This window comes from Molothrus aeneus, chromosome 2 (genome assembly GCF_037042795.1).
Source record: "Molothrus aeneus isolate 106 chromosome 2, BPBGC_Maene_1.0, whole genome shotgun sequence".
Lineage (NCBI taxonomy): Eukaryota > Metazoa > Chordata > Aves > Passeriformes > Icteridae > Molothrus > Molothrus aeneus.
Window position 1 is genome coordinate 48,487,281 of NC_089647.1, and position 25,956 is coordinate 48,513,236.

The following is a 25,956-nucleotide window of genomic DNA, read 5'->3' on the forward strand; positions in this document are numbered from 1 at the left end:
CCTTTGGAAAGTTTTTAATTCATGTAATGCTGTATCAACAGTTCAAACTAAGGTGCTGCCCTAGTGGGAGGGAAAAAGTTATGACTGCTGATTTGTAATTGGCTCTGTTGTATTTCAGAAATATTGGCTTGGTGTTATTGTTATGTTTCTGATGCAGCCATAGAATCAAAACTCTGTGCAGAAATGGTGGTTCAGGAAGAGTCCAAGGAATAGCTATCTTACCTTAACAAAAAAATCATGTCATGTTTTAAAAAAAGTCTCCTGTAGATGACCTAAAGGAGAAACTTCAGAACTGTGCTCGTGTTGTGATACTTAAATGTTTAAAAAGCATGGAAGTCTGACTCCTTCGTTCAGGAATTTAACTGTGTCCTACTGAAATCTTATGGGCTACTCACTTGTAAGTTGTGTATGACAAAAAAAGACTGTGGGGAATTATCTAGGAAATGTATCCTTTAGCTGTATTTTGGACACTTCTAATAGCTTTTTTTTTTCTTAAAATATGTTCAGGAAGGTGCTAACTGCTGTAGTTTCTAAAAAGTGTAAGGTTAAGTGGTTATTAACAGAGAGATGCTTTGGAATGCCTACTAGTGTGTCTTTACCACTAGCCATTAATTTCAGTAAATAAGTAGCATATAAATTATTTTCTATTGACAGTGAAAGACTAAATGCTTAATATAGGTCAGTAATTTTTTTTGCACCACTGGATATGTTTTAGCTGTGTTCTTCAAGGAGTCTAATACTTTTGTGCCAGGACTAGACTGAAATTTGTGTGGCTGAAGTCCAGGTTTATAAAGTAAAGCTTTGGAATACAAAATACAAAAGCAAGAATATGCAAAATACTTCAGTTTGTGTTCTCAGTTATTAAGACTCTATTGTTTCATTGTGTCATCTGTGTTCAAATTGATTTGACTGTACTATTTTTATGTTTCATGTTTAATAAACTGTCTTTGAGTTGAAGAATTTGTATCCTGTTAGGATGTCTGTAGCATTAAAACAATTCTGTTTCATAGTGGATTCAAAATTACTGACTGAATATTTTAATAAGGGAAATATGTTTGGGGGTTTGCATTTTCTGCTTTTCTTTTAATCAAAGTCTCTCTGTGGATAGGATGCTTGTTTGTAGCCTGCTTTCTAACAAATAGATACATAATGTCAGATTGTATTCTGAGTATTTTTACCATTTTTTTTCCGTACTAATGGAAAGGCACTTCTCATATTTTTCTGTTGCATCTCAAAGTCTTCACATGGTGAATTTTTATTTAAAATTATTTAAAATTTGGGTCCTCTAACTACTTTCTGTGGCTACTGATGTCAAGTTGGAAAAGTGTAATAAATTCAGGATTGAGCATTTTTCCACTCTTTCATTGAGCACAAAACTAGAAGGAGACAAAGGATAAGGTCCACAATAAAGAAGAACTGTGTCTTGGCTGACCTCCCTGTTCAGCTGTGTGGGTTGTGGAAAAGGGATATTGGATGATCAGACTGGTCACCAAAAATGGCATAAAGGCAGACATTGGTGTAATGGTCTGTAGGGAATCCCCAGATTTCCTCGGGACCAAAAAATATCTTTGATAGAGTGGAAGGAACATAGATCTGCTACTAGCTCCATTTGAAGATGATCAGATCAAGAGATTGTTGAAGATGAGACAGTTATGTCTATAGAAAGTGACACAGTGGTATATTTTTAATATGCCCAAAAGGAAGGTTGTGTATGAGAGGGAATGTGTGCTCTTTTGAACTGAATGGCTGCACTGTAGAGAAGAATTGTATTGGTAAAACAAGACTGAGCTCCTCAAATCTCAGTCTGTATAATTTATCTAACCTGTGGTCTGTAAGTATGTGTTGGGAGCAGAATGTTCATCCAGTGGCTGAAATTCAGCACTGGACAGCTTTAGGCAAAAATTACATGAATATTTTTAAGAGATGTAGTAATTAGTTGAGCAGTTTACAAAAGGTTAAATCAATGCTGTTACCCCTTAAACCAAGACAGTATTTTTCCAAATATGAAAAATAGTTATGGTCCATAGTCCTGAATGGGAAGTGTAAAAAGCAGTGGTGTTCACAGGATGGCTGCAAAAACTCAGGCATAAAGAGCACATACTGGGCACATGATATATTACCAAATGTCTTTATACCATAATTAGTAGTCACTGAAGTAGTGACAACTCTAAACTACTCTATCTCCCTTGAGTTTGTCATCCATCTCACTTAGTCAGGATAAAAGCAATACTAATGTAAACCTGAATGAAAGCAGTTGACACCAATGTCAGAAAAGAGGCATGCTGGAGTGTGCACAGGCTTGCTTGACTAGTACAGCTGTCAGATAAGCCAATAAAATGGCAAGCTTAACTTGTCTGACCATGTGCTTAACTCCTAATTTTGATGCTGAATTATTTTTTTCCTTTTGTAAGTTCTCTTCTTTTCTATCAACTCTGTTGAGGAGGATGAAACAAGAAAGCTTTGTAAATATGATTGTCTAGCAAAAGATTTTGAGAATATAGAAGCTATAAGCGAGATTGAAATGAAAGCAAGCTTTGAGATCTTTTAATTACTGAACAACGAGAAAACAATGCTGTGGCCATTGAAAGTAATCTTCTTTTGATGAAACAAGAGCCTTTGCAAGCAAGCAAGTCTAAAGGTCTAGCAAACCTTGCTAGCTTGGCAGAAGGGGTCTAAAGAGTAGTTTTTAGGGTTTAAAATGTAGCACAGTATGGTAATGTAGTGACTTTTATATGCTGTATAGAAATGCTATAAGATTTGTATGTTGTACTAGATTGGTTAGTGAGAATCAAAATATTCAACACAAAAGATGGTTTATTTTATTGTAACGAGAACTTCGCTCACTTACTTTCCATACTCTTACTTTCCATATTCTTACTTACTTACTCACTTGCTTTCTATACTCTTACTCTTGCCTCTTAGCTCTTACCCCTTTTACTCTCTTATGCTTTTATGCTCTTACCCTCCCATCCTCTCTACCCCTCTCTTCTCTCAAGCCTGCTCCAAGCTGTGGCTGGCAGCTCCCAGCAGGGCTCTGCACCCACGCCCTTTGTAATAAACCGCAAGTGCCACGATCTGGCTGTAGAGATCTCTCGTCTCCGTCCATCTCGACCCTGCAGACCCTCTGTCACTCCTACAAACTCAACTGAAATTCTTTGGATAGGATTATATTAGGAATGAATTTAAGTGACCTAAACCCAGATAAGACCTAGAAGCAAGGGAAGAGGTAGTTAGTATGAAAAGGCAGGAAAAATTAATAGTTTTCCTTTACCCTTTAATGATCTTTTTGTATTATAATGCTTTTATGGCAGACCTGAAAGCAATTTTGTGTTTGTGAAGTGTGTTAGAAGGCAAACTGTACTTGATTTCCTTGGGTGTTTGCCAGTGTTCCATTTTCAGCTTCAGGACTGCTACAGGGAATCCCACATTGCACATCCCACGTGATTTACATGCCTATGTTTTAGAAAAAGTGATATTGGCAATTAAATTTTTAACTGTCCCTACTAGGAATTTGCTTAATATTTAGTGTTATCTATCTTGGCAACACCTCAGCTGAGCCTTTTCTTTGTCAGCTGTGTTTAATCTCTTTACCTTCCTGAGAACAAGGAATCTCTTGAAACTGTTCTATCAGGTGCTCTTGGATACTTATTCGGCTGCTGTACCATTGATAATAAAACTGAAGATGCTTTTCAAATTCCAAGTAAATAATATGTGAAAAATATGCTTTTCAGGAATATTTGCACTAGATACAGACTTAACATTTGATTTTCCTCCCAAAACTACAAAATAAAGGCTGGATTGATGCTAGTTTAGTCATTTCCTGTAAATAAAATACAAGGCACTTACCTTTTTTTCTTTTAATGGATGGGTAAAAATTATTTCGCTCTCATATTTTTTTGATCTGTGTTAAATTGGTTATTGAGAGGTAACTGGAAAAGTAATTGAGAAAAAGTCAAGTGTGTATGAATTTCCATCACTTCTGACCCCCTTGCGCAAGAACAAAGAATTTTGGCTCTGTGGCATACTCTGCTGGAGAATATTGTCTGTATGAGCACAAAAATGTGTGTGCCATACTGTCAGAGAGGTTGCCACTGCTTCTTCTGTCAAAAAATAGAAGTTTGTCATTCTCATTCTAGAGAAAAGCAGGTATGAAAAGTAAATTGACAAAACTGTTGATGTTTTCCCAAAGTATAAAAATCTTGAAATACCAGCAAGAAATGCCTAAAAATCATGGTAGAAATTGAGACAAAGGAGAGAACTTGTAGTTGACCAAGATAGCCTCTATTCAGATATTATTGCTGGAGGTCTCCCAAAGTTTTAAAAAATGTGAATGTTCTCCACTGTTTCTTAACATTCTTTTCTGAAACAAACCTGGAAGTTTTGGGGGAAAAAGTCTGGTTCAGATGTTAAGTGTAACCTCAATTTTCTTGCAGAAGATTTGTGTTCTGCCTTCTCAGGGGTGGTTCTTTTGTTTCTGCTTATCAATCAATATTTATTTTGATTTTTTTCTTTCAAGATGTAGTAATTGCTAATGATTATTTTAAACATTGTTGCCAACCTATGGCTTTGTTCCTACCCCGTTCAGGACTCTAAAAACCTTAGGCCTACTGGATGCTTTTACATGCTCCTAAAGGCATCCTGATTAAGATAATGAGTCCCCATCATGAGGGCTTTCTTAAATCATTAAAAGATATTGAAATACACGTCAATTTTCTTACCAAACATATGGGAAGTTTGTGCAGATAATAATGGTAGAAGAGCTTATCTAAAAATAGAGGAAGTTTATCAAATCAGATGTTGTCCTTTTAAAATTTCTCCTTAAGGAGAAGGAAGTTTAGGATATTTTTGTGACTGTTGAATTAGTCAGAAGGTTTAGTTTTGTAAAAGATCTTTGAACCTACTTGGTAAAGGCTGGGCTGCTCTTGTTTTCATTTCAACTAAGGCAGTGCCACTTTCACTTGTTTCTGCTTTTTCCCTGAAACAGGAAAATGAGGAGAACTCATGTGCTTTTAAGACTTCTTTGATATTGTTATTTTCAGAAAGTGGGGCCTCTGGACATTTGAGGGTCATGACTATTGGCACTATTAAATCAAGTACATGAGGCACGAAAAAATAGCTAACTTTCCTTAGCCACTTGTGCTCTAGACTATTTTTCCTCTTTATAGCTTTCTGGGATAGATATTTGCATAACATTTCCTTCTTACTCAGGGCTGCAAATAGCCACTTCTAGCATTTATCTTGGGAAGCATTAAGCTTTGAAGTGAGCTGCTGTGCAAAAGATACAAGTTGAAACTGTAATTAATGTGAATCAGAACAGTTCTGCCTGTTGGAACTCTCCTGTGCTAGGTCTGCTGTTTAGACTTGCTTTATACCAAACCAGATCTTGCTCATGTCCAGAGTTCCGTCTTACCCAGGTGAAAATGGTTTTCTTTGTGTTGTTGGAGGTGAACTATGAAGTCAAGAAGGATCAGAACAAGAATTAAAAGTGGCATACATTGGCTGTTATAGTAATTTGTGCCTTTTCTTTCCTGAACCATTACAATTTTGAATAACAGGAAACAAATTATTCCAATGGAAATACCTTTTTTTAAATTTCTTTTTTATTGTGACAATAAAGAACAATCCAGCATGCAGTGTTTTCCCTTTCCTGGGACATGGAACAACTGTACAGTTTTGTAGTAAGATGAAAGAATTTTATATATTAAACTATTTTTCCAGAATTGGAATTTTTAGTCACCTTCTCTATTGGCTTTGAGTGAAACAGACACTTCAGGCATAAGCCTTTGTAGTGTTTCAAGTTCACCCGACTTAATTCTATCACTAGGCCAAAGACTTTTACGTTTTATATTATCAGAAAATGGTAATCTGTTCCCACTGCTGTTTAGAAGCCTGTAGTTCTATAGGGTTTTTTAAATTTCAGACAGATCTCTCCATATCCTTTCAAATCTTCTCTTTCATTCAGCATATCCAAGGAAAGAAATACCTTGGGTTTTAGCATGACACCTTGTGTTTGCTTTCCATTGTGCTACAAGAAGTTTTCTTCCTTTTATGGTGAGAAATATTTTAAAAAGGCAACCACAAGCTGCCCCTATTTTACTGTTGAATTGTAAACTGAGTATACTGATTTTTTTAAATTGCAAAGACTAATAAAATTGTAGAAACTATATTTTTGTAGAGTTTTTTTAGCTATTAAAAAACTGCATATTCTTGTGTATTGAAGACTTTTTTCTTCATTCTTTTGTGTGTTAATCAACTGCAGTGGGTGTCACAAGGGCTGACACCCTTGTGACCCTTGCATTTTCTCCTGAAAAATTTTGAAAAATACTTGTAATATAGAAATTGAAGAAAGGGTGTAACAACTAGAGCGTGGAGAATGTGTGCAGGGAAAGGGAGAAAACAATGATAGAGCAATAACCCATTTAGACAAATGGAAGGATAAGAATGTTGAAGACGGGTTAGGTTTTTTAAAATTTTTGTATTAGTTTAGTTTTTATTTTCCCATAAACCGAAATTTTAGGGTTTTTTCCTTTGTCTCAGACAACAGACTATCTTTGCATGGTGTGATGGAGAGGCTGTAGTGGTGATTCACAGGTGGCTGCTTGATGCAAGGGCAGAATTGCATTTTCTTTACTCCTGTTCAGAGTCTCACTTCTGTGGTGCCTCTAAATGCCTTTGTGTTACTTTGTATCACTTTACTGGTTTTTGGGAAAACTGATAAGGCGGAGCAGTAAAATGCAGGCACTGAATTCATTGAGCATCAGTTTTAGATGTGCAACTGAAAGGTAAGTCCTCATCTGCTTGGAGCTGGTTTTTTTTTCCTCAGTAATACCAGTGAACCCTACAAATCTTTGTTTGGAATAGCTTTGCATTTACTATATTATTTTTATTACTGAAAATATAAAAAGAATGGGCTATTTCTTTAATGCATTTACCAGTACATGATAGCTTTAAATTCTTGGGTTTGTTTTTAGATAAATGCATGTGCTTATAACTCTTCTGGTTTTTTGTTTGTTTTTCCCCCCAGAATTTAAACAAGCAAGCCTATGATTTGGCAAAAGCTTTACTTAAGAGGACGGCGCAAGCAATTGAACCATACATTACTAATGTAAGTGAGGACTGCAAACAAACATGGAAATCAATAGTTTCTGTAACTGAGCAGTGTTATAAAAAGAATGAATTGTGTGAAAAAATGAAAAGGGCTGAACGAGAACTTTTGACAGGTTGTCATTTTTTTTTGAGAGAATGATTGTATTAATGAAGCACTGCATAACCTGTCCTTTTGAGTCTAATTATTTACCACATAGAAACTATTAACTATTTAATACTTGAGATTTTGGAAATGCAATGGATAATTTACTTCCTACTGTCTTGGAAGACCTTGTAATTCAATCCTTAGAGTGACTGGAATACCAAGTTTATTTTTATATATTGTTCTGATAAAAATACATATGCACATTGTTAGCAAAATTTGTCTTTTAGTAAGGAGATAAGACAATTTAGAGTCAAGAGAATTGAAGATAGAGCAGAATTTTAGTGCTGTTATCACAGCAGTAGAAGAGGAAGCAGTCTAAGAATAGATAGTAAAGAAGAAAACTGAGTGAATTGAGGGTTGTAGCAGAGTTGAATGTAGACATCATGGACACTAATAGAAGATGGATGAGGGGAAGTAAAGATCAGAGCGGTATGCTCTATCTTGAGCTGCACAATAGGAAAAAGAATAATTCTCTTATTTTTTAAGCAGTTGATGATTTAGCAGGTCTTACTGCATATATCCAAAACCTCAGGAGCTTGAAAACACTGGAAAGCCTTCAGTGCTTTCTGTTACTTTCAGACTTGCAACATTTAGAAAGTGGGTGCTTCCTAAGATTTTTAAAAATCCTCAATAAAAACTCTTACTTCAAAACTAGTTTTTGGGAAGGTGTTGGTGCATGGGAATGTATTTTTAATTTTCTTCATCTGTAAGGTTAGTTTACAAACTGGGTGCCATTTTCTGAGCTTTCAGGAAGTCTGTACATTAAGAATCTTCCTTCATAGGAAGAACGCACATGGAGTCTTCTTTCTTTCTCATGAGAAGTATTTTGTGGGTTTGAAAATCTTCTTTCTTGAGATAAATTAAAAACACAGTATCGGTTAGTTTCCTAACCAGGATTATATACATTCAGGCAACTCTGTATCCTGAAAAGCAAAACAGTTCTTCAAGACAGTCTTTAACTTACAGTAAAATGCACTAATTTATTTATTTATTTATTTATTTATTTATTTATTTATTTATTTATTTATTTATTCCTCTTTAGTTGCCTCTTACCCATCAGGGAGGATGTAGTTGAAAATAGTGTGGATATATTTTCTTTAATGGGAAGCGTGAAGTTTCCCTCAAGTATGTCAAATTTACCAAGAAGAAATATTTGCTTTACAGTTGCATTATGCTGCTTGAATACAAATTCTGGAACAATCAGTTATCAACTCCTATGCTTTTGCTTTCAACTCCTTAACCTGTCAGCTGTGTAGTGTAGTAATTAGCCAGTTGTTTCAGCCTTGCTTTAAATGTTAGAATACTTCTGAAATTATGGTTTTCGATAGTGGAATAACTCTGAATATAGTCCCACTATAAAAATATATGATGCACTGAAATTCCTTTAAAGTTGTGTTTCCTAAATTATTTTTAGGCCTGTTGGGGCGAACATCGTGTTTAATGTTTTCCTTTATGTATAATACTTGATACAAGATAATGATATTTTAAGACTTCTGCTATGGAATTCTGATTTGTGTGTGCCACATTCCATCCTTTTTCTTTTAGGAGTGAAATTAATGTAAGGTTAAAAATGACTTAATGTTTTAGGATTTAGAAGAGCACGTGTGTACTCTCATTCTTGATTTGTAATCTGTTTTGTTTCCCAGTTCTTCAATCAAGTCCTCATGCTTGGTAAAACATCAATTAGTGACCTGTCAGAGCATGTGTTTGATTTGATTTTGGAGTTATACAATATTGACAGTCACCTCTTGCTTTCTGTACTACCACAGCTCGAATTCAAACTCAAGGTAAACACTTCTACCCTTTCTATATATTTGAAACATGTATGTTTTGACCATTATTGTTTTGGTTTTTTCCTTAACTGACAAGTTCTTCGAATCATTTGGCAAACAGAACTAATAACTATAGGTAAAAATTATCTTCTCTGCATTGTTTAAAGGAAAACCCATACAGCTCCTCAAAAATGTAATTTAAATTGAAGTGTATTAACCTACAGTGTGTGTCTGTGTGTATATTTGGGATTTGGTTGGTAGATAGTTTGGGCTTGTATATTTCAAGCAATAACTCCATTTTTTGGATGACTTGAGGGTTTGACCTGTTTTATTTCTGGGTTTACTTATTATTTATTGTGAAAGACCTCATATTTTGAATATATGTACTAATAGTTTTGTCCAAATTGTAGTTCTGTGACAGATGAAAGAAGACAGCTGGAATGCATCAGTATGTCTTGTAGCAATTGCTGCAATGTCTTATTATTTTTTCAGGCTTTTTTCATATGTCTGGAGAATAGCTGGTGCTAGCTCTCTATTTTAAGGGGTATTTTTCTTTTTGACTTCCTTTTCAAAGTGTCTCTATCACTTGGACAAATGTGATATAGCACATGAGTTGGTTCTCTCTTCATTCTGCACTACTTTTATTCTCTGTGTCAGTCCACAGGGTTACTGTGGGGACTGTGATTAGATTAGTATTACTCTGTTTGTATGTGATCTGTTACTAAGCTTGAGGGGCTGATGTGCAATGGGCCTCTTGTAAGTTTGAATGTTTATATTACAGAGGACAGATTTTAGGTTTGTAGCACTTTTGGCCTCTTCTTATGGTAATATATATTATCACAGTGACTTGTTCATGCCAATTACTTTTCCCTAATGTTGCTAGGCAGGCACGCTAGACTTGCTGGACGAGGGGGTTTTTTAATGCTTTTGTCATTCTGTTCACATTTCTGAGAGAAGTAGGGTTCAATTTACTGCTTGCTGTCTGTGTCTTCAAAGTGGACCTTTTTCCAGACTTTAATTCCTGTTCCTACAGATGGCAAACAATTATCAGTCTCACTCCAACAAAAATAGTACTTCTGCAGCTGAAGGTGTTATTCAGGATATTTGGTCTTACCTGCTGCCATAATAGTATATGATTGCAGTACCTTTCCCATCTGTAAGTCCAGTAAAATCTGCAGGTTCTTCAATTGTCGTCCTACTCCTTCATTGACTCATGTTTCATGATTTTCAGTACTGATGTAATTTTTGAATCTTATTTTATTGGAATCAGTCTAGTAGCCAATGTGAACTTTTTATTTCTTTGTTTTGTTTTGTCCCTCTTTACCCAGGCTGGAAAAAATTGTTGTCTCTTTCTTCAGCTAGCTGATTTCTGCCCTAAGCATTTCCATGTTTTCTTTGTATTTCTTAATTTACAACACATTTTTTTCATGTTTGCATTTCTGTTCTTTGTTTAGTGTGCTCTTTCCAGATGATGTACATGTATTTTGTTGCTTTCTGTCTCCTTCATCCTTAGTGCAGTTTTCTCACTGTGGTCTGAACCCTTAAAGGGTAAGTGGTTTATGTTTGTCTACAAGATCAAGTTTAACAATGTTTCCAGAAGATACGTAGGTTCTGATAGCTACATTCTTACCACTGTTATTCCTTGTTGGCTTCTTGAACTTAGTATAGTTTGTAGCTATTCCAAAAGCACTGTAATCATTTGTTACTCCATGTGTGTGTTTTGATACTTCAGGTTACAAGAAAAAATAATATATGCCTGTTTTTTGCCATTGGCTGTCAAATGACCCATCTTTTAAAGAAGAAAAAAAGCACCTCTCTTTGGAATAGGATGCCCCTGGTTTAAAGTTTGAAATGCTGGAACCAGTTTCCCAGAGAATTTGTGGGTGCTTCGCCTCTGGAAGTGTTTAAGGCTATGGTGGGTGGTGCTTTGAGCAACCTGGTCTAGTGGAAGGTGTTCCTGCTCACAGCAGGGTGGTTGAAGGATGTCCTTAAAAGTCCCTTCAACCCAAATAGTTTTATGGTTCTAAATGAGTTGAGGAGGCTTTAAGATCTTTCTGTGGTGAGAAGAGTATTTTGAAGATAAGTGTTCTGAAATATGGTCAACCTGTGTTTTTTCTGAGTCAGCACAAGTTCATTCTCCATCCAAACCTGCCAGTGATGATTAAATACTTTCCACCCCAACAATAGCTTTAGCTTTATTCTAAACAGCAGCAGCTAGTGTCAACATTTTTTAAAATTCAGTTCCAGGTAAATAGCTCATTAGTGTGCTGAGAATAAAGTGTGATTTCAATGAAACTCAGAGTGATTATGGTTGAAGACAGCCAGTTTTTTATTACTTCAAATGAAAAGAAACTAGACAGCAGTAACCCTGTTATGCTTGATGAACCCCCTTGGTTTAGGTGGCTGGTAGAGGAAAAAACGTGCATGACAGTCCATACTGAAAATCAGGAGAGAGGAGTTGTTTTTTTCAATAAAGGTCAATTAAAATTAAAACTACAATAGCCAAGAGTGAGTCCTGCATATCATTCAGAGCTGGACTCAGTGGTTTTGTCTTTTCTGGATTTGGCACATAGTACTATGTCACTATATGCCCAGTTAAGGAGCCTTGTCTTCCTGAGCTCACTTACCATGGACTACTAGGTATTTAAGTTAAGGTTTGTACAGTATATTTAGGTTAAATATGTAGTTTCACTGGAACATCCAGTTTTTGTTCTATGAAATTGTCTGATATGGCTCTTGAATACAGAGTTGTGGTTACAGAAGGCAAATATTACAGTAGTGCTTAAGAGGTAGTGGGACAGTTAGTGTTTTCCAAGATCTCATATTGCTGCTTTGCTGCTTAGGAGATTTGTATTATTCCTTAGCAGATGATCATAGAATTGTAGAATACCAGGTTGAAAGGGACCTCAAGGATCACCTGGATAAAATTTTCTTGGCAAAAGCACAGTCTAGACAAAATGGCCCAGCACTCTGTCTAGCTGGATCTTAAGATGTCCTATATCAGGGAATCTACCATTTCCCTGAGGAGATTATTCCAATGGCTGATTGATCTCATGGTGAAAAACTTTCCTCTTGTGTCCAGTGTTGAAGGAAAGCTGATTGTCTGAACAACTGTGTTGTGGAGATGTTCCAGAATGATCTCATCTTGCATGAACTGAACACACGGAAGGGGACATAGTATCTTTACAAAGACAAATTAAATAATTTTCTCTATATTTTTGAAAATATTCATTTCTTTTTAGTTGGTTTCAAAAGCAGTAAGTGAAAACAAATTTTGGCCACATGAAGTACACTCATGGCAGACTCACCTGAGAAAGATATCAAGTATTCTGGCTCACTTGGAAGCTGAAGTGCAAGCTTGGTTTCAGGTGTAAAATTGGCTAGTTCTGCATGAATTTGAATGGATTTCTCCTGGTATCAGCAATGTTACCTCTAGTTGCATATTCTGTACATGAAACAGACTTTCTGTGTAATATCTTATTTCTTTGCTTCTAAACATTTAGCCTTGACAAAAGGAGGCTCAGGGGAGATCCTCTCACTCATTCTACAACAACCTGAAAGGCGGTTGTAGCAAAGTGGGGGAGTTGGTCTCTTCTCCCAGGTAATAAGTGATAAAACCAGAGAAAATGGCCTTGAGTTGCACCATGGGAAGTTTAGATTTAGTATTAGGAAAAATTTCTTCACTTAAAGACGTGTCAAGAATTGGAATAGGCTTCTTAGGGAAGTGGTGGAATTACTGTCTCTGTAAGTTTTGAGAAGGGAAGTGGCTGTAATAGTTTGTTCGTAAACATGGTGGTGCTTGATTAACTGTTGGGCTCAAGGATCTTAAAGATTTTAGTTTTCCAACCTTTATAACTCTATGATTCTGTGGATTTGTGGCATGCTTTGAAAATGAAGTGATGATGCTTTTCCCCTAACCATCAGCTGAGCTTCACTGAGCCATCTCCTCTGCCTTCCAGTTGATTTGTGGCTTGATGGGACTTTGAGGATGTAAACAAAAATCTTTCAAGTTTGTAACCCATTACCTGACAGGATCCAAATCTCTTTCTCTTCATCTCCATGAAATTTTTTGCACTCTTTCTATCAGGAAACCTTCTGGTTTATCTCATGGGTTTAGGGTTGTAGGCTGTCTCTTTGAGTGGGGGTAAAATCCAGGGACTTTCTCATCAGAGACCAAATAAATTTTTGACCATGTGTAGAGGGATTAAAAACTCTTAGTATGAAACTTGTGAGAAAGTTTAGGTGTCTCTAGTACTGTTGAACCTACTCACTATTTGGGATGTAAACTATGTGGCCACCTAGTGTTCAAGCACCTTGCCATTTTGGTACAACAGTGAAGGCACAGGCAAAGGTTTTCTCCCTGTGCCATTCCTCCTCCCGCCAGGTCGGTTGAGTAGAGTAGAAGGTTGAAAGGGGGCATGTGCTCAGCAATAAAAGGCCAGGGGAAGGAGGAGGAAAGGATTAATTTGTGCTCATGCTGTTTGTCTTCCCAAGTGAGCCCTATGTGAGACCCTGCTTTCCAGGAACTGCCAGGACATCTCCCTGCCAGTGGCAGGTAGTGAATGAATTCCTCTTTTTGCTCTGTTTGTACACATAGCTTTTTCTTTACCTGCTGAACTCTTGTTCTCTTGATGTATGGGCCTTTTAACCTTCCTTTTCCCTTCCTCTTTCTGTTGGAGAGAAGGGACTTGGGTGAGTGTTTGGCTTTTGGCTGGGGTCAACCTGCCCTAGCTCTATAGATTTATGTAAAGAAAAAGCTCCTGTGTTCTCAGGTGGCAGAACTCTGTTGTTAAGCTCTGTGAGAACTGTGTGAAATCATGGTTGCATCTTACTAGGAATTTGGTTTTTGCCTGATTATGGAAAGGAGTCTGGGGAATTAACAAGAGAATGAGCACTATATTAATTTAATTTAACCTCTTCTGTGAGGGTCAGTCATTTGTGCGTGATCTTGGCATTTTAAGGTGATGTGTATAGAGATCTAGTACTGAGACAGAAGCACTATGGGTTTGGGAAGGAGCTAAAAATGTATTATTGTATAGGTCAGCTTGTAGAAGAAACTAAAGGAAAGGAACTTTTTTCAAACTTCATACTTGAATTTTAGGAATTCTGTTACAGAAAGCAAATAACATTTACATGTTCAGAGAATGGAAAGCTCATGAATAGACTGTTTTGGAAATAATTGTCATGGGGTTTAGGCTTTTATCTTACTGTTTTACTAAACCAATATGATGTAATGAATAAAATCAGTAAAAGGATAACTTCTTATTTTGCAGCTGCCTTTCTTTCTGGTAATTAAAATTTTCAGAAGTTTCAGGTTACGTGTCCACTTCTTATTCCCAAATCTCTCCAGGCCCTGAGTGCTGCCTATTCTTCTGGACTCGGTAGTGGTAACAATCTGACTGGCTTCAGCTGCTCTTGCTGACAGACTCAAATGTCTAGGCCAAAGAGCAGCTGCCTGTGTGCTGGGACCATGTATGGGGAACTGAAAATATCCATGTTTAGTGTCAATTTGTATTGACAAGTCATGATGGAACACTATTAGAGTGCTGAATTTACTTAAGAGGTGAAGGGTCTGACTTTTCAAGTACAGAGTGTCTCACAGAATGGAGAAAGATTAAGATTTTTTCAGAGTTTGATGCCTTTTCTTTCACCCTCAGAAAAAGAGCAGAGATTGAAGTAGAATAAAGGAGAGAAACTGTAGCAGCAATGTATTCATTCAGTAGGAAGTACAGGTTTATTTTCGTTACCCCTTGGAGTGTATATAACCGTGTTTCAGGGAAGCTAACATCAGGGTAAAAAATTTAGAAAGGACCAAATAATTATTTACCAAGGTCCATCATCACAAGTATTTGTTGTTTCTACAACAGGACTAGAAACACAAGTGGGTTGTCTTATAATTGGATTAGTGGCTGATACAGCAAAAGCTTCTTCTGCAACTAATTAATTAAGGATATTTTAGGGTTTTGCTGTTTTGTGGGTTTATTTTATTCTGTTTGGTTGTTATTTTTTTCCTCTATATTTCTGACTGTATAATTAAGTAGCTGAATGTTTAGTGTGCTCCCCAGTTCTTCCACCTGGCTCCTTCTTCCACATTCTGGAGTGTTTTGCTCTGAATCTGTGTTGGTTCCCTAAAAAAATTCAGAGATGGTTAATATTTTAACATTTTGTTTAAGCAAGAGAGGTTAGGATGTAAATCATGAAGGCTGGACTAATGCAGCCCAAAAAAAGAAATTAGAAGTTCTTAACTATGCCCCACAGAATAAGAATTTGTAGTATAATGGGCTGAAACTCATTAAGAAAAAACTATTATTTATTGCAGATTAAGAGGAGGTGGTTGTAGAATGCTTTCAGTAATATCAATGTGAATGTTAATTGGAAAAAAATTTGTCAAATGCAAAAAATCATATTAATGGATTTGCTGTTAGTGCTTTGAATACTTAATACTAAAGTATATTCCAAAGAATTAGTCTTTTGTAATGTAGCAATATATCACTGTTAGTGCATCCTTCACTTCTCTTGCTGTGTTACTTAAAGGATTTTACAAATGCTTTTACTAGGGTTCTGAATTAAAGACATGCTGGCAAACGCTTCAGCCCTTTTATGGTATTGAGTCAGGAGAAATAGTTTGTCTCTAAAACTGTGGTGTCATATAAAAGAATTCCAACAGCTATATTGTGCTCTTATTTCTTGTTCATGTTCAAAAGGGGATGCTGAACTAATAAGAATTCAGAGATGCTAGGAAAAAAACCCCGTCTTTTACACAGTTCTTAACTTTTACCAGAAAAAAAAATGGGAATAATAATGGATTTGTAATATCACCTAAGCAATAATCTGGCCTAATTAATAGAAATTAAATTTAGCTGCCCATTTTCAAGGAATTGTTGCAGCCAATTGAGTTTTCTCCCTTTTCTTTAATAAGCAAAGGAAAAAAATATGATGAACAGTAATTACACACTAATTGCATAAATGTTAACATATATTTCTGAAGTATGCATTAAGGTTCACATTCTGTGTGTTGAATTAAAGAATATAATGCAAAACAATGATAAAACAAGGCCTTCTCCAGTATATTTCCACTATCACTGTTGGTGCTCATTTTCAATGTAAAAGGAAGACTATCTGTTGTACCTCAGCAGTTTTGAATATAGGCTCAAATACAGGACACATCCTGTGGATCTCAGATCTTGGGTACTTAATCTGATGTTCTCTACGAACTTGTATGCTGGAAACTGCTATTTTTGACTAATATTTTTAATTAAGCAATTAAGCACTGTTCTAAAGAACTGTAAACCAGACAAGCGTAGACTGACTTCTGTAAGTTTTGTGTTGTGTCTGAACTTATACAGGCACAAATCAGATTTCCTAACAATCAGTAAACTGTTAATAAGTGTTAAAAAGATGTATTTTTCACCAGGCTTCACTCACAGCATTTTTTGTCTTAACATTGTTCTTCATTTTCACAGTCTTCATTATTTTGTCTTCTCAAAAAAGTAATGAAGGGTCTTTGCCTTGAGATAGACTTTTGTATATAAGAGAAGTTTATAAAGCTGTATTGTGATATTTCTAGAAATACAGAAGTGCATTGGTGTAAAAACTGTACAAAATAGAACTCTGTTTTTTGGGTTAGTTTTTCTTTTAACTTTAAGAAAAATCTGTTCATTTTTCAGAGCAATGACAATGAAGAACGTCTGCAGGTTGTAAAACTTCTAGCAAAAATGTTTGGGGCAAAGGATTCCGAGTTGGCATCTCAAAACAAACCACTTTGGCAGTGCTACCTGGGGAGGTATATTCTAATTTAGTTTCCTGTCTGGGGAAGAAGTATATTCAATGAAGTCAAATGCATTTGATTTGGTTTTTTTTTAAAGTGACACAGCTAAGCCTGAATTCCCTCCTGCTGCTTTATCTGAGGTCTGGGAGATAATGCTGAAGCAATTTTACACGTATCTTCCACATCTGTCATTCCACAGAGTGAACATTTACAAATCATCTCCTTAAATGCTCATTTTTTTCAACTAGGTTTGTTGCCATTGTCAAGAAAAATGAATACTTTAATTTCTTCACAAGTGAAACTATTCAATGATGGATTAATTTTAAAACAGCATCAAAGGATGTTTTTAGTATTAGGTGATATTAAAACTGCTTTTGAGGCTTTTAAGTACAGTCTTTGTGTATGAGTTTCAATTTTTTTTTAATGGTAGGAGTACCTTAAAGTATGCAGTATTTATGATGCTGCAAACATACTTAGTTTTCTGTTTTTTGAAATATTCTGCCAGTTTGAGATAGAAAATACAACTGGAGCTTGTAATTATGAGAAACTCAAGTTTGGCTACTATAAAAAAAGTATTTTTGATTTGAGTAAAAGAGGATACATTCTAAAAGTTATTGCAAATGCCATAGTTTATAATGTTGCATTCAATCATCAGAAGCAGAGTCCTCAAAGAAATGCTACTTTTAAGAATAGAAGAAACTTAATTGAAGCAAGGTATTTTGCATGAAAATATTTAACTATTTAAAACATGAAATGTCATCAAAAATTACCACATCTGATTGGGCCTAAAGGAAAATGCTTCATTGTGTTACACTGTGATTATGTGCAGTTTGTTCACAATAACTGTTTTATGCTAGTTATGAATCACATATATGCATTTACTACTTCTAAAGATTTTTACCAAGTTATAATATTCTAAAGATTTTCCCAAAGTTATAATAGCTGTGTTATTGAAGGAAGCATTCATAAAAATCTCTTGATTTTTGAAAACATAACTAGCTTTTACTAAAACCAGGTATTCCTTAAAATCTATTTAGGATATCTATTTTGATAAATAAATATTTCAACAGCAACAGTGTTCTAAAATTGCATTTTTAAGTTGTTTCATACCAAGGATTTTGAGGATAGCTTGAAAATACATTTAATTTTGGAAGAGTTGTCTTGTAATTGCATCTAACTAATTGCATCAACAGTTTTATTATAAAATGACTTATATAATAATTAAAAATGTGAAAATACTAGTTTTCAAGCATCAAATTGAGTTCAGTCTTCCCAAAGGAAATCCAATTAAATGATCCATCTCAGAAGAAATTTGTAGCAGACTAAATATGCATTTGTTTGTTGTCTGTCATGCAGTACAAGGAGGGGATGAATGTCACAGTCTTATAAAATTCTGAGTTTCTGATACATTTCTCATGGTTAATTAGGTGTAGCTTTACAGAAAAGGAATTAAAATATATCATACATCTTTCTAATAATTTGTCTGCCTGGGAGTTTTTAATGTGTACCAGGAGAAGATAATTCTTTTTGTGTTCAGAACATGAATCAACAAATGAATATGAGAATTTTTTTTAAAGCTAAAGACAGTGTACTTAATACTGTGAAGTCGGGGGTGCTGTATGCATGTAACCATGCACAGGAAGCATAAAAAACATTTTCAGAAGTATTTGATATGGTGTAAAAATTAACAGATTGCTTTGGTAGAAGTGGAATTTTTATTGTAATGCATTGTCTTGTTTCTAACTAGGTTTAACGATATCCACGTACCTATTCGCCTTGAGTGTGTCAAATTTGCAAGTCACTGCCTTATGAACCACCCCGATCTGGCAAAGGACTTAACAGGTATCTGTTTCATTATAACATTAAAATACCATTTTTAAGACTACTGGAAGAGTCAAAAAGGCCAGCTGTAATCCCAAGTGATGCTGTCAGATTTTGTGCAGAACCTAATTGATTGTGGAGTTCTAAGTCAAAGTCCCTGCCTTCAGTGTTGCTTCTCAGGCTGAGGGGATTGTACACAAAGAATGCCTCCTCTAGGGAGACTTCTCCCCCTCTCATACAGTAGCACTCCCATTGCATTCCCAACTGCTGCTGAAGTTAAGCACCATGGGATGAGGTAAAGACAGCCTGCCTAACCTAGTGATCCTGGTGTTTATTAATTAGGGTGCATAGGGGAGACTTAAGTTCCACAAAGCTGAAATGTTTAAGTCTTATACAGCCACTGTCTAAAACATAACAGTCCTTATAACTGACCACAACTTCACAGTTCTACCTCCTTCAGATCAAACACAGCCTGAAATTCAGGAGCTCTGTAGGAAGAAGGCAACTGGCATCAATGGAAGCCTTTAGTATTTGCTGCTTCCCATGTCTTAATAAAAAAACGTGTAATTAATGAGAATTGGTTGGTTTGCTTTGTAGACTGTATCTTCCCCTGATCATCAAACTCCTACATGTAGTTTTTTTGAGTCAGTATCTTTGCCTAGTTGGTCTAAGGAGGGAGTTAAAAGGAGTGTAAAGTGCATGGGATTGCTCTCCTGCTTGCTGAGTATTTGTCAAATTGGACACAAATAGAGACAGGCTGGAATCACCCTGTAGTTACAGTGTTATCCAGAGATTAGCTCAGTTAATTGGAGCATGGAACACCGTGGTCATAGGTTTGATCCCCATATGGGCCATAAGGGTTGGACTTGACCCTTGTGGGTCCCTTCCCAACTCAATATTTTGTGATTCTGAATTAAGCCAGCTTAAAAAACCCAAAAGGTTCTGTGTCTTTCCTTAATAGAATAGTGAAAATATTTTCATTTTTAATTATCAGAATTGTATTTTTAATTTATTTTATTTTTACATTGCAGAAAGACTTTGTGCCCCCTCTAATGGTATCGTCTGGGAAATATAATTTTGCTTGCCCCTCCTCTCTCTCCCCACAGTGCTTATCAAAGCAAAATAGTTTAAAAATTTCTGTGGTTCACTGGTATTGGGGACGAGAATTGTTTTGTGTGATGGCAGTGTTTTTCATTTGTTTCAGTTTATGTTCCTGTGAAACAATAGGTTTTTTAAAAAAGGCTTGTTTGGATTTAAAATTTCATAGTCTTCATAACTGCAAAGCATTATTTTGAAATATGCTCTTTTGACACTTGGGCTGATTACTGGTAATGTTAATGGCCAGTGTTTCAGATGAGACTTGAAAATTTTCACTGGTCATTGAATAGTCATGACAGAATAGTAGCCTCTGGTTCTTTCATTTAAAATAAAGTTTGAATTTGCAAAGTTTCTTAAAGTTCTCAGCGTTGCACTGATGTATGCAGTGAACTGCGATCTTAACTTTTGCTAGGGTGTTCCTACCCTTTTGTGCTTCTAAAATAGCCTAAAATACAGCTAAAAACATAAATGAACTTTGCCATTTTATTTGTCAGTTTTTTAAATTGACAATAGGTAGCTAACAAATTTGACACGTAAAAGCAGTTAGGCGTTGATAGTCTAATATTATTGGTGTTAGCAAATGAGCAGTGTACCAGAATAATCTAGAAAAATTGTTTAAGATGGTAAAATTATGATGTGTCTAAATAAGCATTATAGTTTGTTTGAAGTATCTCTTGATTTGTCCCTGCTTACAATGCTTACATGGCTCATACTGTTGAGTGTTCCTGGAGCAGGTGAACTAGATTCCTTGTGGATAATACAGAAGTTGTGAGCAGGTGTGCAGCTAATGTACTCTAGGAGCCAAAGGGCATGGAGCCTGCAAGAAGAGAGTAGCTTCTAGTCTGATGTAAGATGTATTTGAAGTGTATTTGGTGTGGTTAGCAAGTTCTCAAGCACTGTTTATTCTACTCTACAGCTCCAGTCCTGCTTGGTTATGATAGTTGCTAATGTATACATAGCGTAACTACTATAAGAAATAATAAAAAAAAATTGTAGCCACATAATTCTTATTTCAATAATGCCAATAATATAAATCTTTAATATTCTAAGCAAATATGAAGTTTTACTAACATTCCAGTTGGTCTTAGAAAAAATTATTGGTTTCTTACTGCTGATGCTTCAAACAGAATAAAATAATTGTTCTGTTTCTGTCTCGTGGGGAAAGTAGCTGAAGTTGTATACTTATATTTACTCATGTTTTCCCCGCAGAATATCTGAAAGTAAGGTCACATGATCCTGAGGAGGCCATACGGCATGATGTTATAGTATCCATAGTTACTGCTGCTAAAAAAGATCTTCTGCTTGTCAATGATCACCTGCTAAATTTCGTCAGAGAAAGGACACTGGACAAGCGGGTAAGACATAATTGGCATTGATAATAGCTGTTTTATACTTCTAAATTGTAATATTCACCTTCTTTAAAATCAGCACTTCTAAAAAATGCTATACTGATTTTAAATTACAAATGAAAACCAATATAAAGCAAAAAACTTTGATGAAATCTATTTAGTGAGGTACCTTCTTCCCATTACTAGAATGCTGCATTTTTCATTATGCTGTATTTTATTTAAGATTATATGATTTAAATAATTAAATTGGCTGCAACACAACAATGTTGTTAAAGTTGTCTAGTCCAGTAAAACTTTTGAGTCAAAGAAAATCTTTGTAAAATATTCTAGCATTTTTCTTAAAAAATTTTTCAAGCAGGTTTCAGAACGTATTGCATGTATTGTAAATTACCTGCTTTTAATTAGATCATTGAAAGACTGCAAATCAGGGTAGTAGCTTTCAAATTTGAGTAGTCTTGAATTTTAGTTTAGATATATTACATTATTTGGTAAAATTTGAGGTTCACTATTTAATTTAAAGCACAGTAAACACATTTGATGATGGTGAACTTTAAAAATTCTCGCCTAATTTTTTTTTCATTTCGTGACATGCTTTTTCTTGTTTCAGCCATAACAGAAATGCAGATAGTGAGTATGGCGTGTGAGAAAGGGTGTTGGCTTAAATCAGTAATAATTCTAAATTCAAGAGGCATACTTCTATGGTAGTTACTGGTGTTGACAGGTTTAGTGTAATAGATGTGATGCAACATACATCCTAATGAGAAACTGTTTCACTAAGAACTCAGTTCAACTTTTTTGTGAATTAAATTATGTTATTTTGGTGTAGATTAGGAAATACCTAACAGAAAATTCTACAGTCTTTTCAGTTTTGAGTTTTGAACTGCTAAACTGGCTGTTATTTCTTTTTGTCAAGTGGAGAGTGAGGAAGGAAGCTATGATGGGACTTGCACAGATATACAAGAAATATTCATTGCAATCAGAAGCAGGAAAAGAAGCTGCAAAACAGATATCATGGATCAAAGATAAACTTCTGCATATATATTATCAAAACAGTATTGATGACCGGTAAGTTAATTGTAAAAGCTGGGTGATTTAGTGTCAAAGTGTTATAACTTGTTATGAAGATCTGTTTTTCCTTTGGGTTCCGGTGCTGATGAGAAGGAGGAATCTTGATAATCCTGTATGTTTTGATTTTGATTTTATAGCTGCAGCCAAATGTTGACCTGTGTTGTTTTCTTCTCCTTTATTATTTCTTATTTTAAGGCCAAAAGTGGTTCTAAAGGGTGCGAGAGGGCGGAATTTTTCACAAGTCTTAGGTGTACTTTGCCACTGCTTCAGTAGAGGGGATCTTTGTTTAAATATCAGTAATGTGTTAATTTTTATGTTAAAATTTAGAAAGTAAACCTGCTTGAATAATGTTGGTCTAGATTTGTATGGTGTTCCTGTATTTTTTAAAGATAGCATATGTAGTGACAATGGGCAAGCTATATCACACTGCAGAAATTTAGGTTTCTGTAGCAGAGAAGCTGTGAATTAGGGCCTTCTCCTGGATTTGTGGTGAAAGCAGTGCCTCTGTCACACCAGCTGTAGCCTTGTATACAGTTGTTGGTATTGAACAAGAGATGGTTGCAACATGGGTAACATTTTTGGGAACAAGTCTGCCTTGACTAATCAAGGTCATCGCGTTGGCTTTGGAAATGAGCCTTCACAGTGTGTTTGGATTCTAATGATGTTGCAAACCCATACAAGTCTTTTCAAAAATGCAAAACATCAAAAAGTTACCTTCAAAACAAGTAGTTATTTCATGGTGCTGTGGAAATGGACTGTCTGGATCCTTAAATCCAGTCTTACCTGTGAATGTGTTTCTTAAACTTTTTAAACTAGCTGGATTTGGGTTTTGATCACCTGCTCCAAATGTGTATAAGGAGTATTGTTTTCTTTTCCAGCATAAATATACATGATTGTTTTTAATGGTTTGCTCCATTCTATTAATAGTGATCTCAGTATTGGACCTCAGTCTTGGACTTCTTGGTATTTAGGAGTAGCATATGGGCTTGGTTTCTCTTTTTTTATTTTCTTCTCAGTCTTTTCTAGGTAACTGTCAGGCCCAAGCCTCTCTCTCCTCCTTTTTCCAAATAAGGAGCTTCATGTTACACAGAAGCTTTTAGTAATTCCCTTGGGAATATACCTGCATTTATATTGCAGAAGCAAAAGTCATGGGATAAACTGAGCCTGTGGGGAAGGGGCCAGATAAGGGTAGAAGGAAGTCAGCTCCTTCTAATTGGTATCTGATTTCTCCTTCTGGGCTTCATGATTTTGTGTGATATAATCAACCTGATATTTCTTTTTTTTTTAAGCATTATTATTATTATTAGTAGCAGTATTATTTTAGAGCAATTAATTTGGGTCAGTTCATGAATTTATCCCAATACTGAGTTGTAATGAAACTAAATGATAACATCTAATTGGGTTGGTAATTAGTATCTTTCTTGAATTGTTTGATCTCTTCTAGGTTAATACATCTGACTTTGATAATTTTAGGAGATCTGTTAAATCTCCTAATGCCAGCATTAACATTGTGTTTTCTAATGAAAAGTTTCTGTTTAATTTATGCTGAATTATGTCAAATAACTTGAGCTTTAGATTTTTGAATATCTCCATTTTTTTTTTGCTATAACTGATGTTTAGATAGGGCTGAGAATTTTTTAATAGATGTTTCAGCAATTCCAGGCTGTGTTCTTCCTGCACAGCTTAAATGTCTTAATCCTGTCTTTCAGGTTACTTGTTGAACGCATTTTTGCTCAGTACATGGTCCCTCATAACTTGGAAACAAACGAACGGATGAAGTGTTTGTATTACCTTTATGCAACACTGGATTCAAATGCTGTGAAGTACGTGCTGCTTCTTACTGCTTGCAAAATAGTTTTTAATAAAATGGTATTGTAAAGTGGCTCTGAATTGTTATCAGTAGCCTAAGTCAGTGGATAGAAATAGTTTATAAACTATTAGAAAACAGAATGTAGAAATAGCATCTATTTTTCATGTGAGATTTTGAAAAACCCCTAAACTTGCAGGATGTTTTCTAACAAGATGCAGTATGTTTCAACCATAAACAGCTAAAAAACATAGTGTTAAAGATCTGGAAAGAAGCTTGAGGGCTTGTCAGTCCTTTCATGTCTGCAAAGAGATAACACAGATATGGTAGATCAGCCCTAAATCTTACCTGACAACTTCTTAATTGATAAGCTCCTTGTTGCAGCAGCCAAGTTGTCTTGAGAACTTAATTGTTTGTCTTTCCTCCTTTGTTATTATTGTATTATGTGCCTTCTCCAGCCTAAAATGGGTACATGCACATGAATTTGACTAATAGCAGTTATACTGCTGTAATGTTCACAGTTGGATTGATTTTAGATAGTTTTACTTTGTTTTTCATGTAGTAGTACTCAGTCACTTGAAAATCAAATAGAGGGTCTTTTTTTCTTGTGAAAGAGACTAAAAAAGGCTTTGTATATGAATGAATGCCTTAAAAGGTCCCAAAGCCTTCCAATACTACAAAAACTGATGTTTGAATCCCCTTAATTTCTTGTATTGCCTCTTCAAAGATACGGCAATTATAACAAACTAAAATTATTAATAGTATACTAAAAGTAAAAACTTAGCATTCTAGTAATTTTTAGTGTAGGCTAAATGAAAATGCATAATGGATTCTTTAAAGTTACTTGTTATTTCAGGCAACAATTTTTTTACATGTGGATTCTATAAGTTTTGTAAATGTGGCTGTGACTTCTATTTATATGGCTTACTATTCCTGGAAAGTGTGTTAATTCTCTGTTCTGCTGAGTATCTTTCATGCATCTCTTATAAGCTTAATCATGTCCACTTTTCACAATTTATTAATCTAGTAGCTACTTCCTGTCTGCAAGAAAAACATTGTTGTGGTGATAAAAATCTTAAACATCTGCTTTAACTTACTTCATGGTATGTTTTTAGAAGAGTCATTTCAGGCTTGTACAAATGAGTTCTTAATGGGCAAGAGATTAGTTACTTCCTCCTTCTTTAAAAGGCAGTGTACTTAAGCATCTGAAATGAAACTTTGTTTCAGTCTAATATGACCAAGTTCTTTTCCATGTTATCCTACTAGGAAATACTTAGCCTTTCCTCACTCAGTGAAAGTTCAGGTGATAAGTACATTTCTGAGTCTAAAATTGAAAAGACTGTAAAGACTCATTTTGGACGGTTGTGTTACTCCTTGAACAGATAATTTTGACAATTCTTTTAATTTTTTTCTATTTTTAGAGCATTGAATGAAATGTGGAAATGTCAAAATCTGCTACGACATCAAGTAAAGGATTTAGTTGATCTAATAAAACAACCCAAAGTGAGTTCAACTTATCTTTATTCCCCAGTGAATATGCAGTTTTAGTTAATGTACTGTTTTTTAATTCCCTTTTTTTGCTATCTCAAGCTTATTTGTAATAGCACATGGAAAATACTGTGAAAGTCAACTGATACTCCATTAGACTACATTTGCTGAAGGAAATGTGTGTACAAAGTGTTTGTAAAATTGAAGAGGAGAAGGGTATTATAGAAATTTCTAAAATGCTTTTCCTTAGTGTTTGAGTTCCATCTTGCCAGGACTATTCTGGCTCTTGAAACAGGGTGGAACCAGCATATTATTTTTGACTGCCAAATCAAGTAATTAAGAATAAGTACCTATATAAACCCTCTTAAATTGTTATCTTACGTGTGATTAGTAACTTTGAAGAAATTGGAATATTTTTGTCCCAACAGGTTATTCATTCCTCATCCCTCTCATAAATTTCTTAAATATTGTACTGGAGATACCAGACTACAATTTAATTTTCTTGTTTACAGATTTTGCTTGGAAGAGAAAAA

At 35.2% G+C, this 25,956-nt stretch overlaps 1 protein-coding gene across 3 annotated transcripts in view; it reads left to right on the top strand.

The window, feature by feature from the left end:
• PDS5B (PDS5 cohesin associated factor B) overlaps nucleotides 1–25,956 on the top strand; it is a 99,721-nt gene that overhangs the window by 29,966 nt on the left and 43,799 nt on the right. For all 3 annotated transcript variants that reach the window (XM_066544896.1, XM_066544893.1, XM_066544895.1), the window contains exons 7-14: nucleotides 7,025–7,105; nucleotides 8,899–9,039; nucleotides 16,692–16,807; nucleotides 18,540–18,634; nucleotides 20,921–21,066; nucleotides 21,974–22,125; nucleotides 23,838–23,951; nucleotides 25,357–25,438. In XM_066544896.1, the coding sequence (XP_066400993.1) occupies nucleotides 7,025–7,105; nucleotides 8,899–9,039; nucleotides 16,692–16,807; nucleotides 18,540–18,634; nucleotides 20,921–21,066; nucleotides 21,974–22,125; nucleotides 23,838–23,951; nucleotides 25,357–25,438 (927 nt within the window). The remainder of the gene's footprint in view (nucleotides 1–7,024; nucleotides 7,106–8,898; nucleotides 9,040–16,691; nucleotides 16,808–18,539; nucleotides 18,635–20,920; nucleotides 21,067–21,973; nucleotides 22,126–23,837; nucleotides 23,952–25,356; nucleotides 25,439–25,956) is intronic.